Genomic DNA, 18,137 nt, shown 5'->3' with positions numbered 1-18,137 from the left:
TTAGGTCAACCTATACTTGTTTACCTTAAAGGGACATGAAACCCAAAAATTTTGGTTTTACGATTCATTTCATTTAGATATTGCAGTTAAACAACTTTCCAATTTACTTCTGTAATCTAATTTGCTTCATTCTCTTGGTATGCTTTGTTGACGAAGCAGCAATGCACTACTTGGATCTAGCTTGAATGTACTGGGTGAGCCAATAACATGAGGCACATATGTGCAACCACCAATCATCAGCTCCTTAATCTACCTAGGTATCCCTTTCAACAAAGGATACCAAGAGAACAAAACAAATTAAAACAAAAAAGTAAAATAGTAAGTTGTTTTAAAATTACAAGATCTACCTGAATCGGGACATGAAACGCAACATTTTTCTTTCACGATTCAGACAGAACATACACTTAGGGGAACATCCCCCCCCCCCCCCACACCACTTTACTTCTATTGTTCTTGCTTCGTTCTTATGCTATTCTTTGTTGAAGAGACACCTCGGTAGGTAGTGTGCTCATTTCTGGAGCAGTAAATGCCAGGAAACACAGCTGACACTTAGTGTTCTTCCGATTGTATTAAACGGCTGTGATATATTGCTTCAGTCATGTGCCCTTCTACGCCTTCCTACTTGCTTTTAAACCAAGGATACCAAGAGAATGAAGTCAGCTTGAAAATAGCAGTAAATTGAAAAGTGTTTATTTTTTTATTTCACACAATCTGAATCATGAAAGAAAATGTGTGCTTTTTATGTTTTTATTGATTATCTATACTGTGGGAAGGTCTTGTAAGAAATGCAGATTTTTATTTATTTTATTTTTTAAATACGTGTTCACAATTGCTGTGCCTATAACATTTGTTAAAACTAAAATACAAAAAATGTGTGTGTGTTCACTAATTTTTTTTTCCTCCCCTCAGAACAAAAACGGCGAAAAGTTGATACGCATTCTTCTCCATCTCATTCCTCTGCAGTAAAGGTTAGTATAGCATGAGGAAGGCTGTATCCATAATAGGCACACCTGTGTGGAGTATCAGCATTCATCTTCCTTCAAGCTTGGTGCCACTTGTCCACTGGAAATCGCTGGAGGTTTATTTTTCTCTCACTTGGTTTTTGCGTTTTTCCTCTTTTTTTGTATTTTGAAATTGCAGTATTTCCTACACATATTTTGGACTATTTTTCTATGCTGTATATTTTAATAAAAAATTAAAAAAGCTATATCTTCAAGGACCTAACAAATATATTTTTGTAAATAGCATGAAAATCAGAGATTTCGTGCAAGAGAGAGCTTATACAGAAGTGCCTAAATATTTATAAGCAGTCAGTTTTTTATTTTAATTTGTTTGAGAGTATTAGCTACAATCAAACCATTTTGGAGTTGAATTGAAGATATATTTTTCAACCCTGATTTTTCAAGAAATATTTACACTGAAGATTTCCTCGATAATGCTGGAATATACAAGAAACCTCTGAATTCTTCTGGCCTCTTGAGCAGAGCTTCATTACCGATATGTGCCTTCTAAGAAGGAATCCTGAACGGAGTTCCCGACAAGAGTCTGGCTACCATCCCTCCTCTAGTTGCTTAATGTGAACGAGCATGCAGCCTCTGTTATATCTTCTCTGCAAGTTTTATTTTTAATCCTGTTCCATGCTCACTATGTTGATCCCTGCATCACAATAAAAGCAGATGTGGCATCTACATTTATCCTTTCCTCAACCCAAGAAAAAAAACAAACCTTGGCTTTCAAACAGACCAAAATCGTGGGCTTGTGCTGCACTGAAGACTCAGGGTAGCTAAATCTGTGCTTTTTTATGTTAGTTTCATATATATATATTTTTATTTTATTTTTTAAACAAAAAAAAATTTAAGTCACCGAATAAGATGGGATCTGTGAGTGTTGATGAACTCTGAGCCATTTAAACTGTAAGTTAACAACAACACTTCAGGAGCACAGTGTTTGGATTACAAATATATGCTGTGATAGAATTAGTTGTCCCAGCACTTTTTTCTTTTATTTATTCAATTTTTTCTCTATTTTTTTTTTTTTTAAAGTATGTTTTTGGGTAAGGTAATATTACAGTATACACGTTTAAACATTGTACTACTGCTTAGATAAACGTAATGAACTTATTTAACTGGTATCTTTATTTTTACAGTAATTTATACAATTTTGGCCTACCATTGTAAAAATGGATGCCACATAAAATACTCAATATTTTATAATGTTATAATTCTATAGTTTTATACATTTTTTAGATAACTTTTTATTATCTTTTACATCATTTTGTTAGGGCTCATTTTGATTTCTTATTATTGCACAATTAATGTATTTATATCTAGCTATTCCCTGTTGTTTTGATTTATTCCGTAATAACAGCATAAAAAGATTTATTCCCCCAAAGGAAGTAGCTGTATTATCTCGAGGTCACAACCATGGCTCATCTGCTAACTGACAACTATGCCAGCTCACGTATCATCTCCATTCATTTTCTACAGGACAACCTCAATGAATTTAAGGATTCTTCAATAAAGGTTTGAGTCTCTCTTTTAATCCTTTTTTTTAATGTAAATCATTTCCTTTATGAAGAATGCCCCCCACTCCAATAATAAAAATAGAAAAAAATAGTAGTTCCTTTGTTATTTTCACTTTGAAGTTCAGGTGCCCAGACTTTAGTGAATTGGGATCTATTTTATTTGAAGTTTTTAGTGTAATCTACTCAAATTCAGTTTTGAGGTTATGTGCCGCCACCATGGTGTCACCATGTTAAAATCTACCTCTCACCTCATTCCACTTGCACTTGCAGTAGCTCTACTTCAGATACCTGCAATGTAACTTAGGTTTCAAAATGGCTGCACCCATAATTAGAGGGCCCTGCATAGGTGTTTAATGTCCATTTAAGAAAATTTGAACATCAGCATATCAGAGTTTTTTTTAATGCTACGTAATTGTGATCTGTTTGAATCTTTCTAGCAAGATATGTCATTATTGCAGGTGGACAGGTTCACAAGCATAGAACCTATTTGCCCGCGGTCGGCACTTGGTCATGGGTGTTATATATGATATGTATTATTTCCATCTAAAGGGGAAGAGAGTCCACGGCGTCATTCATTACTAGTGGGAATTAAGAACCTGGCCACCAGGAGGAGGCAAAGACACTCCAGCCAAAGACTTAAATACCTCCCCCACTCCCCTCATCCCCCAGTCATTCTTTGCCTTTCGTCACAGGAGGTGGCAGAGAGGTGCCGGAATATCGGACGTCTCTTATGAGGGGTTCTACCCTTCGCTATGGGACAGGAGATTAAGTAGCCCTTTAAGCTTCTCAGTTGAGGGCCTGGGTGAACGTTAGAGTCCGGTGATGCAGAGGGAGCTTCCCTTTGCGACACCATAACGACATATATTAACAGCTCCTATAGCAATCGGCATTGACGAGTATCTCATATTGCTTTCTTCTCTCAAGTCCATGTCAGGAGCGCAGCTACCACCTGTTCAACTTGAAGGGCCGTGTTCCTGTTCCACGGCGTCGATTCTGGTAAGATCGTTTCATTTTTACATAATGATAACACAGAATTCAGGGCCACAGTGTGGCACATTTATCTTTATAGAATCAAGGGGTTATATTTCTATAAAGGGATTATTGAACACGGGGGTACGTACATGATGAGTTTATTATGTGATTGCTGTGTTATGTGCAAGGACGCGGCTCTGGCATTTTTTGTGGAACTGACAGGTTCTCTTCCGGGAATTTTGCACTGTCTTTTTTTGCCGCGTTTTCTCCTCGGCAGGGGCGGTCCTGTGTAGACATCCTTGTGACTGGGTGGGGCCTCTTCACTTCCGATCTGATCTGCGACGGAGGAGACGAAGCGGTTTTTGCAGTCCGGGTCATAGGAGGTGGTGAGTGCCCTTGCCATTGGTAGTTATAAAGGTTTCTATCTTATCTTTCTAAAGGATATGGAGGATTCTCACGCGTTATAGGGTACTCTGTCTTTAAGTCTTATACCTGTGTTTATTGTGAGGTTTTGGTAGACAAGAACTGTGTTCCACATGCCTTGAGAAGGCTACGACTTCTAAACATAAGAGAATGTCTAGCACTACTGAGCCGTCCACCTCTGACGGATCTCCGTTCCATGAGGTGCGTTCCCCAATGTCGTCCCCTATCCCACATTCAGCGCCCCAGCGTCTGACTGTTACCCCTTCGGGGGAGATTGCTTGGTCGCCAGATTTTGCGGACCAGCTTGAAACGGCAGTCGCTAAGGTAATCCATGCTTTACCACGTTCTGCTAAGCACAAGTGTAGAGCTTTTCATAGCGGCCCGACCCAGGATTTGTCTCTGTCAGACGCCCCAGAGGGGTGCTACGATGACGTGGCCCAGTCCGACGCATCGGATGAGGCCCTTTCAGGGTCGGAGTCCATGTCATCTAAACCTCCGGCAGCGGAGGAACCTGGTTGTCGGTTTAAAACGGAGAACTTGCGTTTCTTATTGAGGCAAGTGCTGGCTACCTTAGAGGTCCCGCAACCCAGCTTCCAGAAGAGCCCTCCATTCCTAAGTTGGATAAGGTTTACAAGGACAGGGTGGTTTCCCAGACTTTCCCGGTTCCTGCCAAGATAGCGAACATTATAAAGAGCGAGTGCGAGTGGTTAGGTTCTTCCTTTTCCCCTTCTCATTTTAAAAAACTTTTCCCCATCCCGGAGGCCCAGCTAGAGTTGTGGGGGACCATTCCCAAGGTGGATGGGGCCATCTCCACGCTCACTAAGCGCACGAAAACATGGTTAAGGAAAGTGTGCCTAAGGATGATTCTCAGTCTGAAGAGAATCAGGATATGCCATCCAATTCTCCCCAAGTGTCACAACCTTTAACGCCCACACAAGCGACGCCAAGTACCTCAAATGCGTCTAATTCTTTTACTCTGCAGGATATGTAGCAAGTTATGTCAACTACCCTTACTGAGGTATTATCTAAATTACCAGTGTTACAGGGTAAACTCAGTAGGTCAGGTATTAATGTGAATACTGAATCCTCTGATGCTTTATTGGTTATTTCCGATGTACCCTCACAGGGCTCTGAATTGGGGGTCAGGGAATTGCTGTCTGAGGGAGAACTTTCAGACTCAGGAAATATGTTACCTCATACAGATTCGGACGTCATGTCTTTTAAATTTAAGCTTTAACACCTCCGCCTGTTACTGCGGGAGGTTTTAGCGACTCTGGATGATTGTGACCCTATTGTGATACCACCAGAGAAATTGTGTAAAATGGACAAATATCTAGAAGTGCCTACTTACACTGATGTTTTTCCAGTTCCTAAGAGAATTTCAGAAATTATTAAAAAGGAATGGGACAGACCGGGTATACCGTTTTCCCCTCCTCCAACTTTCAAGAAAATGTTTCCCATATCAGACACCATTCGGGACTCCTGGCAGTCGGTCCCTAAGGTGGAGGGAGCTATATCTACCCTTTCTAAGCGTACAACTATACCTATTGAGGACAGTTGTGCTTTCAAAGACCCCATGGATAAGAAGTTAGAGGGTCTTCTAAAGAAATTATTTATTCATCAGGGTTTTCTTTTACAACCTACAGCTTTCATTGTTCCAGTGACTACTGCAGCAGCTTTTTTGGTTTGATGCTTTAGAAGAGTCTCTGAAGGTTGAGACCCCTTTAGATGACATTTTGGATAGAATTAAGGCTCTCAAGCTAGCTAATACTTTTATTACAGATGCCGCTTTTCAAATTGCTAAATTGGCTGTGAAAAATGCAGGTTTTGCCATTTTAGCGCGTAGAGCGTTATGGCTAAAATCGTGGTCTGCTGATGTGTCATCAAAATCTAAGCTTTTAGCTATTCCTTTCAAGGGTAAGACACTATTCGGGCCTGAGTTGAAGGAAATCATTTCTGACATTACTGGAGGTAAAGATCATGCCTTGCCTCAGGATAAGTCTGCTAAGATGAGAGGTAGACAAAATAATTTTCGTTCCTTTCGAAATTTTAAAGGAGTACCCTCTGCTTCCTCTTCCTCCACAAAGCAGGAAGGGAATTTTGCTCAATCCAAGTCAGTCTGGAGACCCAACCAGGCTTGGAACAAAGGTAAACAACCCAAGAATCCCGCTGCTGCTACAAAGACAGCATGAAGGGCCGGCCCCTGATCCAGGACTGGATCTAGTAGAGGGCAGACTTTCTTTCTTTGCCCAGGCTTGGGCAAGAGATGTTCAGGACCCCTGGGCATTGGAAATCGTGACCCACGGGTATCAACTGGAATTCAAGGATTTTCTCCCAAAAGGGAGATTTCATCTTTCACGATTGTCTGTAGACCAGATAAAGAGAGGGGCGTTCTTACGCTGTGTAAAAGACCTCTCTACCATAGGAGTTATTCGTCCAGTTCCAAAAAGAGGGAACGTTCAGACCCATTTTAAATCTCAAGTGTCTAAACAAGTTTCTCAGAGTTCCATCGTTCAAGATGGAGACTATACAAATAATCTTACCAATGATACAGGAGGGTCAATATATGACTACCGTGGACTTGAAGGATGCATACCTTCATATCCCTATTCACAAGGATCATCATCAGTTCCTTAGGTTTGCCTTCCTGGACAAACATTTTCAGTTCTTGGCTCTTCCCTTTGGGTTGGCCACAGCACCCAGGATCTTCACAAAGGTTCTAGGGTCCCTTCTGGTGGTTCTCAGACCGCAGGGTATAGCAGTGGTGCCTTATCTGGACGATATTCTAATTCAGGCGTCGACTTACCATCTGACGAAATCTCATACAGACACAGTGTTGTCCTTTCTGAGAACTCACAGTTGGAAGGTGAACCTAGAAAAGAGTTCACTAGTTCCACGGACAAGGGTTCCCTTCTAGACATGAAAATATTTCTGACGGAGATCAGAAAATCAAAGATTCTAATTACTTGCCGAGCCCTTCAGTCCATTCCTCGGCCATCAGTGGCTCAGTGTATGGAAGTAATTGGGTTAATGGTAGCTGCAATGGACATCATTCCATTTGCTCGTTTTCATCTCAGGCCACTGCAACTGTGCATGCTCAGACAGTGGAATGGGGACTATGCGAATTTATCTCCTCAGATAAATCTGGATCAAGAGACCAGAGACTCTCTTCTTTGGTGGTTGTCGCCGGATCATATATCTCAGGGGACGTGTTTCCGCAGACCCTCGTGGGTGATAGTGACAACGGACGCTAGCCTTCTGGGCTGGGGTGCAGTCTGGAATTCCCTGAAGGCTCAGGGTGTCTGGACTCAGGTGGAGGCTCTACTTCCAATCAATATTCTGGAATTGAGAGCGATATTCAATGCGCTTCAGGCGTGGCCTCAGTTGGCTTCGGCCAAATATATCAGATTCCAGTCGGACAATATCACGACTGTAGCTTATATCAATCATCAAGGGGGAACAAGGAGTTCTTTAGCGATGATAGAAGTGTCCAAGATAATTCAATGGGCGGTGGCCCACTCTTGTTATCTGGCAATTTACATCCCAGGAGTAGAGAACTGGGAGGCGGATTTTTTAAGTCGACCGACTTTTCATCCTGGGGAGTGGGAACTCCACCCGGAGGTGTTTGCCTCTCTGATTCTATGATGGGGCAGACCGGAATTGGATCTGATGGCATCTCGACAGAATGCCAAGCTTCCAAGATACGGATCTAGGTTGAGGGATCCCCAGGCCGAACTGATAGATGCCTTGGCAGTACCTTAGTCGTTCAGCCTAGCTTATGTGTTTCCACCGTTTCCTCTCGTTCCACGCGTGATTGCTCGGGTCAAACAGGAGAGAGCTTCGGTAATTCTGATCGTGCCTGCGTGGCCACGCAGGACTTGGTATGCGGTTCTAGTGGATATGTCCTCTCTGCCACCGTAGAAACTTCCTCTGAGACAGGACTTTCTCATTCAAGGTCCTTTCCAACATCCAAATCTAAATTCTCTGCAGCTGACTGCTTGGAGATTGAACGCTTGACTTTATCTAAGCGGGGATTCTCAGATTCAGTCATTGATACTTTGATACAAGCATGTAAGCCTGTCACTAGAAAGATCTATCATAAGATATGGCGTAAATATCTTTTTTGGTGTGAATCCAAGGGTTGCTCATGGAGTAAAGTTAGGATTCCCAGGATTTTGTCTTTTCTCCAAGAAGGATTGGAGAAAGGATTATCAGCAAGTTCCTTAAAGGGACAGAATTCTGCTTTGTCAATTTTACTTCACAAACGTTTGGCAGATGTTCAGTCTTTTTGTCAGGCTCTAACCAGAATTAATTAAGCCTGTATTTAGACCAATTACTCCTCCCTGGAGTTTGAATTTAGTTCTTAGAGTTCTTCAAGGGGTTCCGTTTGAACCCATGCATTCCATAGATATTAAATTATTATACCACTAAAGAAAAAATAAGCGCTAAAAGGTATATATGGTTTGGGTTTTTTTCTGTAGTATAACTATTGATTTCTATTTCTATTTGCACATGTGTATTAACTTAATTCATTTGATAGGGAAAAAAAAAAAAAACACATTTAAAATTCAATTTACATAAAATACATACTTGTAATACTAATCCTAAATATAAATCCTAAATAAAAAAGAAGAAACCTGTTTCCTTTGGTAACCAGATAAAAAGTCAGTTTTAAGCTTATTCAGGAGTCCTGTTGCATATATCCTCCTCTTTTCTCCTTATTCCGATTCTGCTGCTTCCTTAATGACACTGGTGTAGTGTCTACAAAATATCCCCACATCCAAAAACAACCTGAAGCGCAGAAAGGGAAAAAAACAAACAATCTAAGTGCAGTATTATCGATTTAAAAACAGTTCCTTTATTAACAACAAAGATTGCACTCACAGATTACAACCTCAGCAAATGAGGTATGTATATGGCACAGAATTGATGTTCCTCACGGCAGAGTCCTTTCTCTTTCCTCCTCTGTTAATGGTGTATTACCCGATATGATCCCGGTATGTTCCGTCTCACAATGCACATCAATGTGCCAGCAAAAAGACCATAGAAAATGTTTTGTCCAAACAGTCTCCTCCAACTGCCGCTCCTCTACGTGTCCGTCACAAGCCGGCTGGCAGACACACAAGTGTTACACGGCAGTATCGGGTAGTTCAACGTCCCTTTCTGCGCTTCAGGTTGTTTTTGGATGTGGGGATATATTAAATTATTATCTTGGAAAGTTTTGTTTTTGGTTGCTATTTCTTCGGCTCGTAGAGTTTCTGAGCTTTCAGCGTTACAATGTGATTCGCCTTATCTTATATCTCATTCTGATAAGGTGGTTTTGCGTACCAAACCTGGATTTCTTCCTAAGGTTGTTTCAAATAAGAATATTAATCAGGAAATTGTTGTTCCTTCCTTGTGTCCTAATCCTTCTTCTAAGAAGGAGCGCCTGTTACATAATCGGGACGTGCTCCGTGCCTTGAAGTTTTACTTGCAGGCAACTAAGGATTTCTGTAAATCATATTCTTTATTCTTTGTTTATTCTGGAAAGCGTAGGGGTCAGAAAGCTATGGCTACCTCTTTCTTTTTGGCGGAGGAGTATCATCCGCCTGGCATATGAGACTGCTGGACAGCAGCCTCCTGAAAAAATTACAGCTAATTCTACTAGGGCTGTGGCTTCCACATGGGCTTTTAAAATTGATGCTTCTGTTGAACAGATTTGCAAGGCTGCGACTTGGTCGTCTCTTCATACTTTTTCCAAATTTTACACATTTGCTACTTTTGCTACTTCTGAGGCTCTTTTTGGGAGAAAAGTTCTTCAAGCAGTGGTGCCTTCCGTTTAGGTCTCTGTCTTGTCCCTCCCGTTTCATCCGTGTCCTGTAGCTTTGGTATTGTATCCCACAATTAAGGATGATATCCGTGGACTCGTCGTATCTTGTAGAAGAAAAGTAAATTTATGCTTACCTGATAAATTAATTTCTTCTACGATACGAGTCCACGGCCCTCCCTGTCATTTTCAGACAGATTTAGATTATATTTTATTTGTTATAAAATTCAGTCACCTCTGCACCTTTTAGCTTTTCCTTTCTCTTCCTAAACCTTCGGTCGAATGACTGGGGGGTGGAGGGAAGGGAGGAGCTATATATATACAGCTCTGCTGTGGTGCTCTTTGCCACTTCCTGTTAGCAGGAGGTTAATATCCCACAAGTAAGGATGAAATCCGTGGACTCGTCGTATCGTAGAAGAAATTCATTTATCAGGTAAGCATAAATTTACTTTTTTTTTTAATTTCTTCTGGCACCTTTATACCCTGATTTTCCTCCTATTTTTCCTTGTTCTTTCGGCAGAATGACTGGGGGAAGTGGGAGGGATATTTAAGCCTTTGGCTGGGGTGTCTCTGCCTCCTCCTGGTGGCCAGGTGTTGTATTTCCCAACAGTAAGGAATGAAGTTGTGGACTCTCCCTGCCAGGAAGGAAAGGAATTTATCTGGTAAGCATAAATCATGTTATATTGCAAAGTAGTTTCATTATGTATAACTAAACATGTTATATAAAAAAGCTCAAGGTGTTTACGGTCTCTAGTGCTTGCAATTTTAAGCAACTTTCTAATTTTACTCCTATTATCAATTTTTCTTTGTTCTCTTCGTATCTTTTTTGAAAAAGTAGGAATGTAAGCTTAGCAGCCGGCCCATTTTTGGTTCAGAACTTGGGTAGCACTTGGTGATTGGTGGCTAATGTAGCTACCAATCAGCAAGTGCTACCAAGGTCCTGAACCAAAAATGGCCCGTCTCCTAACCTTACATTCCTGCTTTTTCAAATAAATATAGCAAGAGAGTGAAGAAAAAATTATAATAGGAGTAAATTAGAAAGTTGCTTTAAAGAATTGTAAAGCTAATTGGGAGCCAGACTTTCTGGTCAAATATCAGTGCACAACTTCACAAATGCTTTTCTTTCATGTAATTGGCAAGAGTCCATGAGCTAGTGACATATGGGATACACAATCCTTCCCAAACCTCAAAATGCCTATAAATACACCCCTCACCACACCCACAATTCAGTTTTACAAACTTTGCCTCCTATTGAGGTGGTGAAGTAAGTTTGTGCTAAGATTTCTACATTGATATGCGCTTCTCAGCATTGTTGAAGCCCGATTCCTCTCAGAGTACAGCGAATGTCAGAGGGACGTGAAGGGAGTATCACTTATTTGAATACGATGATTTCCCTAACGGGGGTCTATTTCATAGGTTCTCTGTTATCGGTCGTAGAGATTCATCTCCTACCTCCCTTTTCAGATCGACGATATACTCTCAATTTACCATTACCTCTACTGATAACTGTTTCAGTACTGGTTTGGCTATCTGCTATATGTGGATGGGTGTCTTTTGGTAAGTATGTTTTCATTACTTAAGACACTCTCAGCTATGGTTTGGCACTTTATGCATTTATATAAAGTTCTAAATATATGTATTGTACTTATATTTGCCATGAGTCAGGTTCATGTATTTCCTTCTGCAGACTGTCAGTTTCATATTTGGGGAATGTAAACATTTTAAGAATTTTTTTTTCTTACCTGGGGTTTAGTCTTTTTTCAATTGACTACTTCTTGCAATTGCGGGTTTTAGGTTCGCGGGTGCGCAATAAATTTTTGGCGCGAAAAAAATACGTTTATGACGCAACTTCGTCATTTCCGGCGTCATACGTGACGCCAAGACCTTTCACATGGCAGCGTCAGTGATGCAAGTGTGTCATTTCCGGTTATTTTTGGCGCCAAAAAAGAGTTTCCATTACGTTGTGCGTCATACTTGGCGCCAAACTTTTTCATTATTTCAATACCCCTTGTATGTTTGCCTCTTGCTTTTTGCTATCAGAGGCCTATGCTATTGCATTTTTTCCCATTCCTGAAACTGTCATATAAGGAAATAGATAATTTTGCTTTATATGTGGGTTTTTTCTCTTATATTGTGCAATATGTCCCAATCTGATCCTGCCTCAGAACTTTCTGCTGGAACATTGCTGCCTGACATTGGTTCTACGAAAGCTAAGTGCATTTGTTGTAAATATGTAGAAATTATTCCACCGAATGTCATTTGTAATAGTTGTCATGATAAACTTTTACATGCAGATAGTGTTTCCATCAGTAATAGTACATTGCCAGTTGCAGTTCCTTTAACTTCTAATCTGCATGATATACCTGTAAATTTTAAAGAATTTGTTTCTGAATCTATTATGAAGGCTTTGTCTGCATTTCCACCTTCTAATAAACGTAAAAGGTCTTTTAAAACTTCTCATTTAGCTGATGAAATTTCAGATGATCAACAACATAATAATGTATCCTCTTCTGATGAGGATCTATTTTATTCAGAAGATCCTTCCTCAGACATTGACACTGACAAATCTACTTATTTATTTAAAATAGAGTATATGTGTTCTTTATTGAAAGAAGTGTTAATTACTTTGGATATTGAGGTAACCAGTCCTATTGACGTTCAGTCTAATAAACGTTTAAATGCTGTTTTCTCCAACATAGGTGTGTCCGGTCCACGGCGTCATCCTTACTTGTGGGATATTCTCTTCCCCAACAGGAAATGGCAAAGAGCCCAGCAAAGCTGGTCACATGATCCCTCCTAGGCTCCGCCTACCCCAGTCATTCTCTTTGCCGTTGTACAGGCAACATCTCCACGGAGATGGCTTAGAGTTTTTTAGTGTTTAAGGAGTAAGCATGGTACTGCATCATTCCCTCCTTCGTCTACACGAGTCTTGCCCACTCAGGAGGCCCCTAGTACATCTAGCGCGCCAATACTCCTTACTATGCAACAATTAACGGCTGTAATGGATAATTCTGTCAAAAACATTTTAGCCAAAATGAACCCTGTTCAGCGTAAGCGTGGATGCTCTGTTTTAGTTACTGAAGAGCATGACGACGCTGATATTAATATCTCTGAAGGGCCCCTAACCCAATCTGAGGGGGCCAGGGAGGTTTTGTCTGAGGGAGAAATTACTGATTTAGGGAATATTTCTCAGCAGGCTGAATCTGATGTGATTACTTTTAAATTTAAATTGGAACATCTCCGCATTTTGCTTAAGGAGGTATTATCCACTCTGGATGATTGTGAAAATTTGGTCATCCCAGAGAAACTATGTAAAATGGACAAGTTCCTAGAGGTGCCGGGGCTCCCAGAAGCTTTTCCTATACCCAAGCGGGTGGCGGACATTGTTAATAAAGAATGGGAAAGGCCCGGTATTCCTTTCGTCCCTCCCCCCATATTTAAAAAATTGTTTCCTATGGTCGACCCCAGAAAGGACTTATGGCAGTCAGTCCCCAAGGTCGAGGGAGCGGTTTCTACTTTAAACAAACGCACCACTATTCCCATAGAGGATAGTTGTGCTTTCAAAGATCCTATGGATAAAAAAATTAGAAGGTTTGCTTAAAAAGATGTTTGTTCAGCAGGGTTACCTTCTACAACCCATTTCATGCATTGTACCCTGTCACTACAGCCGCATATTTCTGGTTTGATGAACTGATTAAGGTGCTCGATAGTGACTCGCCTCCTTATGAGGAGATTATGGACAGAGTCAATGCTCTCAAATTGGCTAATTCTTTCACTCTAGACGCCTCTTTGCAATTGGCTAAGTTAGCGGCTAAGAATTCTGGGTTTGCTATTGTGGCGCGCAGAGCGCTTTGGTTGAAATCTTGGTCGGCTGATGCGTCTTCCAAGAACAAGCTACTAAACATTCCTTTCAAGGGGAAAACGCTGTTTGGTCCTGACTTGAAAGAGATTATCTCTGATATCACTGGGGGTAAGGGCCATGCCCTTCCTCAGGATCGGCCTTTCAAGGCAAAAAATAGACCTAATTTTCGTCCCTTTCGTAAAAACGGACCAGCCCAAGGTGCTACGTCCTCTAAGCAAGAAGGTAATACTTCTCAGGCCAAGCCAGCTTGGAGACCAATGCAAGGCTGGAACAAGGGAAAGCAGGCAAAGAAACCTGCCACTGCTACCAAGACAGCATGAAATATCGGCCCCCGATCCGGGACCGGATCTGGTGGGGGGGCAGACTCTCTCTCTTCGCTCAGGCTTGGGCAAGAGATGTTCTGGATCCTTGGGCGCTAGAAATAGTCTCCCAGGGTTATCTTCTGGAATTCAAGGGACTTCCCCCAAGGGGAAGGTTCCACAGGTCTCAGTTGTCTTCAGACCACATAAAAAGACAGGCGTTCTTACTTTGCGTAGAAGACCTGTTAAAAATGGGAGTGATTCATCCTGTTCCATTGAGAGAACAAGGGATGGGGTTCTACTCCAATCTGTTCATAGTTCCCAAAAAAGAGGGAACATTCAGACCAATCCTAGATCTCAAGATCTTAAACAAATTTCTCAAGGTCCCATCTTTCAAGATGGAAACCATTCGAACTATCCTTCCTTCCATCCAGGAAGGTCAATTCATGACCACGGTGGATTTAAAGGATGCGTATCTACATATTCCTATCCACAAGGAACATCATCGGTTCCTAAGGTTTGCTTTCCTGGACAAACATTACCAGTTCGTGGCGCTTCCTTTCGGATTAGCCACTGCTCCAAGGATTTTCACAAAGGTACTAGGGTCCCTTCTAGCTGTGCTAAGACCAAGGGGCATTGCAGTAGTACCTTACCTGGACGACATTCTGATTCAAGCGTCGTCCCTCCCTCGAGCAAAGGCTCACACGGACATCGTCCTGGCCTTTCTCAGATCGCACGGCTGGAAAGTGAACGTGGAAAAGAGTTCTCTATCCCCGTCAACAAGGGTTTCCCTTCTTGGGAACAATTATAGACTCCTCAGAAATGAGGATTTTTCTAACAGAGGCCAGAAAGACAAAGCTCCTGGACTCTTGTCGAATACTTCATTCCGTTCCTCTTCCTTCCGTAGCTCAGTGCATGGAAGTGATCGGGTTGATGGTAGCGGCAATGGACATAGTTCCTTTTGCGCGCATTCATCTAAGACCGTTACAACTGTGCATGCTCAGTCAGTGGAATGGGGACTATACAGACTTGTCTCCAAAGATACAAGTAAATCAGAGGACCAGAGACTCACTCCGTTGGTGGCTGTCCCTGGACAACCTATCACGAGGGATGACATTCCACAGACCAGAGTGGGTCATTGTCACGACCGACGCCAGTCTGATGGGCTGGGGCGCGGTCTGGGGATCCCTGAAAGCTCAGGGTCTTTGGTTTCGGGAAGAATCTCTTCTACCGATAAATATTCTGGAACTGAGAGCGATATTCAATGCTCTCAAGGCTTGGCCTCAGCTAGCGAGGACCAAGTTCATACGGTTTCAATCAGACAACATGACGACTGTTGCGTACATCAACCATCAGGGGGGAACAAGGAGTTCCCTAGCGATGGAAGAAGTGACCAAGATCATTCTATGGGCGGAGTCTCACTCCTGCCACCTGTCTGCTATCCACATCCCGGGAGTGGAAAATTGGGAAGCGGATTTTCTGAGTCGTCAGACATTGCATCCGGGGGAGTGGGAACTCCATCCGGAAATCTTTGCCCAAGTCACTCAACTTTGGGGCATTCCAGACATGGATCTGATGGCCTCTCGTCAGAACTTCAAAGTTCCTTGCTACGGGTCCAGATCCAGGGATCCCAAGGCGGCTCTAGTGGATGCACTAGTAGCACCTTGGACCTTCAAACTAGCTTATGTGTTCCCGCCGTTTCCTCTCATCCCCAGGCTGGTAGCCAGGATCAATCAGGAGAGGGCGTCGGTGATCTTGATAGCTCCTGCGTGGCCACGCAGGACTTGGTATGCAGATCTGGTGAATATGTCATCGGCTCCACCTTGGAAGCTACCTTTGAGACGAGACCTTCTTGTTCAGGGTCCGTTCGAACATCCGAATCTGGTTTCACTCCAGCTGACTGCTTGGAGATTGAACGCTTGATTTTATCGAAGCGAGGTTTCTCAGATTCTGTTATCGATACTCTTGTTCAGGCCAGAAAGCCTGTAACTAGAAAGATTTACCATAAAATTTGGAAAAAATATATCTGTTGGTGTGAATCTAAAGGATTCCCTTGGGACAAGGTTAAGATTCCTAGGATTCTATCCTTCCTTCAAGAAGGATTGGAAAAAGGATTATCGGCAAGTTCCCTGAAGGGACAGATTTCTGCCTTGTCGGTGTTACTTCACAAAAAACTGGCAGCTGTGCCAGATGTTCAAGCCTTTGTTCAGGCTCTGGTTAGAATCAAGCCTGTTTACAAACCTTTGACTCCTCCTTGGAGTCTCAATTTAGTTCTTTCAGTTCTTCAGGGGGTTCCGTTTGAACCCTTACATTCCGTTGATATTAAGTTATTATCTTGGAAAGTTTTGTTTTTAGTTGCAATTTCTTCTGCTAGAAGAGTTTCAGAATTATCTGCTCTGCAGTGTTCTCCTCCTTATCTGGTGTTCCATGCAGATAAGGTGGTTTTACGTACTAACCTGGTTTTCTTCCAAAAGTTGTTTCTAACAAAAACATTAACCAGGAGATTATCGTACCTTCTCTGTGTCCGAAACCAGTTTCAAAGAAGGAACGCTTGTTGCACAATTTGGATGTTGTTCGCGCTCTAAAATTCTATTTAGATGCTACAAAGGATTTTAGACAAACATCTTCCCTGTTTGTTGTTTATTCAGGTAAAAGGAGAGGTCAAAAAGCAACTTCTACCTCTCTCTCTTTTTGGATTAAAAGCATCATCAGATTGGCTTACGAGACTGCCGGACGGCAGCCTCCCGAAAGAATCACGGCTCATTCCACTAGGGCTGTGGCTTCCACATGGGCCTTCAAGAACGAGGCTTCTGTTGATCAGATATGTAGGGCAGCGACTTGGTCTTCACTGCACACTTTTACCAAATTTTACAAGTTTGATACTTTTGCTTCTTCTGAGGCTATTTTTGGGAGAAAGGTTTTGCAAGCCGTGGTGCCTTCCATTTAGGTGACCTGATTTGCTCCCTCCCTTCATCCGTGTCCTAAAGCTTTGGTATTGGTTCCCACAAGTAAGGATGACGCCGTGGACCGGACACACCTATGTTGGAGAAAACAGAATTTATGTTTACCTGATAAATTTCTTTCTCCAACGGTGTGTCCGGTCCACGGCCCGCCCTGGTTTTTTAATCAGGTCTGATAATTTATTTTCTTTAACTACAGTCACCACGGTACCATATGGTTTCTCCTATGCTATTATTCCTCCTTAACGTCGGTCGAATGACTGGGGTAGGCGGAGCCTAGGAGGGATCATGTGACCAGCTTTGCTGGGCTCTTTGCCATTTCCTGTTGGGGAAGAGAATATCCCACAAGTAAGGATGACGCCGTGGACCGGACACACCGTTGGAGAAAGAAATTTATCAGGTAAACATAAATTCTGTTTTTAAACCTCCTGTGGTTTCTCCAGGGGTTTTTCCCATTCCTGAGGCTATTTCTGATATGATTTCTAGAGAATGGAATAAGCCAGGTACTTCTTTTATTCCTTCCTCAAGGTTTAAAAAATTGTATCCTTTACCAGCAAAATCTATAGAGTTTTGGGAAAAAATCCCCAAAGTTGATGGGGCTATTTCTACTCTTGCTAAACGTACCACTATTCCTATGGAAGATAGCACTTCCTTTAAGGATCCTTTAGATAGGAAGCTTGAATCTTATCTAAGGAAGGCCTATTTATATTCAGGTCATCTTCTCAGACCTGCTATTTCTTTGGCTGATGTTGCTGCTGCATCAACTTTCTGGTTGGAAAATTTAGCGCAACATAAATTGGATTCTGACATATCTAGCGTTATTCGCTTACTGCAACATGCTAATCATTTTATTTGTGATGCCATTTTTGATATTATCAAAATTGATGTTAGATCCATGTCTTTAGCTGTATTAGCTAGAAGAGCTTTGTGGCTTAAGTCTTGGAATGCTGATATGACTACTATGACTACTATATGATACTATCTCTTTCTTTCCAAGGTAATAATTTATTTGGTTCTCAGTTGGATTCTATTATTTCAACTATCACTGGGGGAAAAGGAGTTTTTTTGCCTCAGGATAAAAAACCTAAGGGTAAATCTAAGGCTTCTAACCGTTTTCGTTCCTTTCGTCAGAATAAGGAACAAAAACTCAATCATCCCCCCAAGGAATCTGCTTCCAATTGGAAGCCTTCCTCAAATTGGAATAAATCCAAGCCATTTAGGAAACCAAAGTCAGCCCCTAAGTCCGCATGAAGGTGCGGCCCTCATTCCAGCTCAGCTGGTAGGGGGCAGA

General features: G+C 41.9%; 1 protein-coding gene across 1 annotated transcript in view; it reads left to right on the top strand.

The window, feature by feature from the left end:
* The window catches only part of THOC2 (THO complex subunit 2), an 889,387-nt gene that overhangs the window by 721,502 nt on the left and 149,748 nt on the right, over positions 1–18,137 (top strand). The window contains 2 exon segments of the mRNA XM_053699115.1: positions 910–968; positions 2,487–2,522. Of these exon segments, the coding sequence (XP_053555090.1) occupies positions 910–968; positions 2,487–2,522 (95 nt within the window).

Source organism: Bombina bombina, chromosome 1, assembly GCF_027579735.1.
Source record: "Bombina bombina isolate aBomBom1 chromosome 1, aBomBom1.pri, whole genome shotgun sequence".
In the NCBI taxonomy this organism is placed as follows: domain Eukaryota; kingdom Metazoa; phylum Chordata; class Amphibia; order Anura; family Bombinatoridae; genus Bombina; species Bombina bombina.
This window is presented reverse-complemented; position numbering and strand designations above follow the sequence as displayed.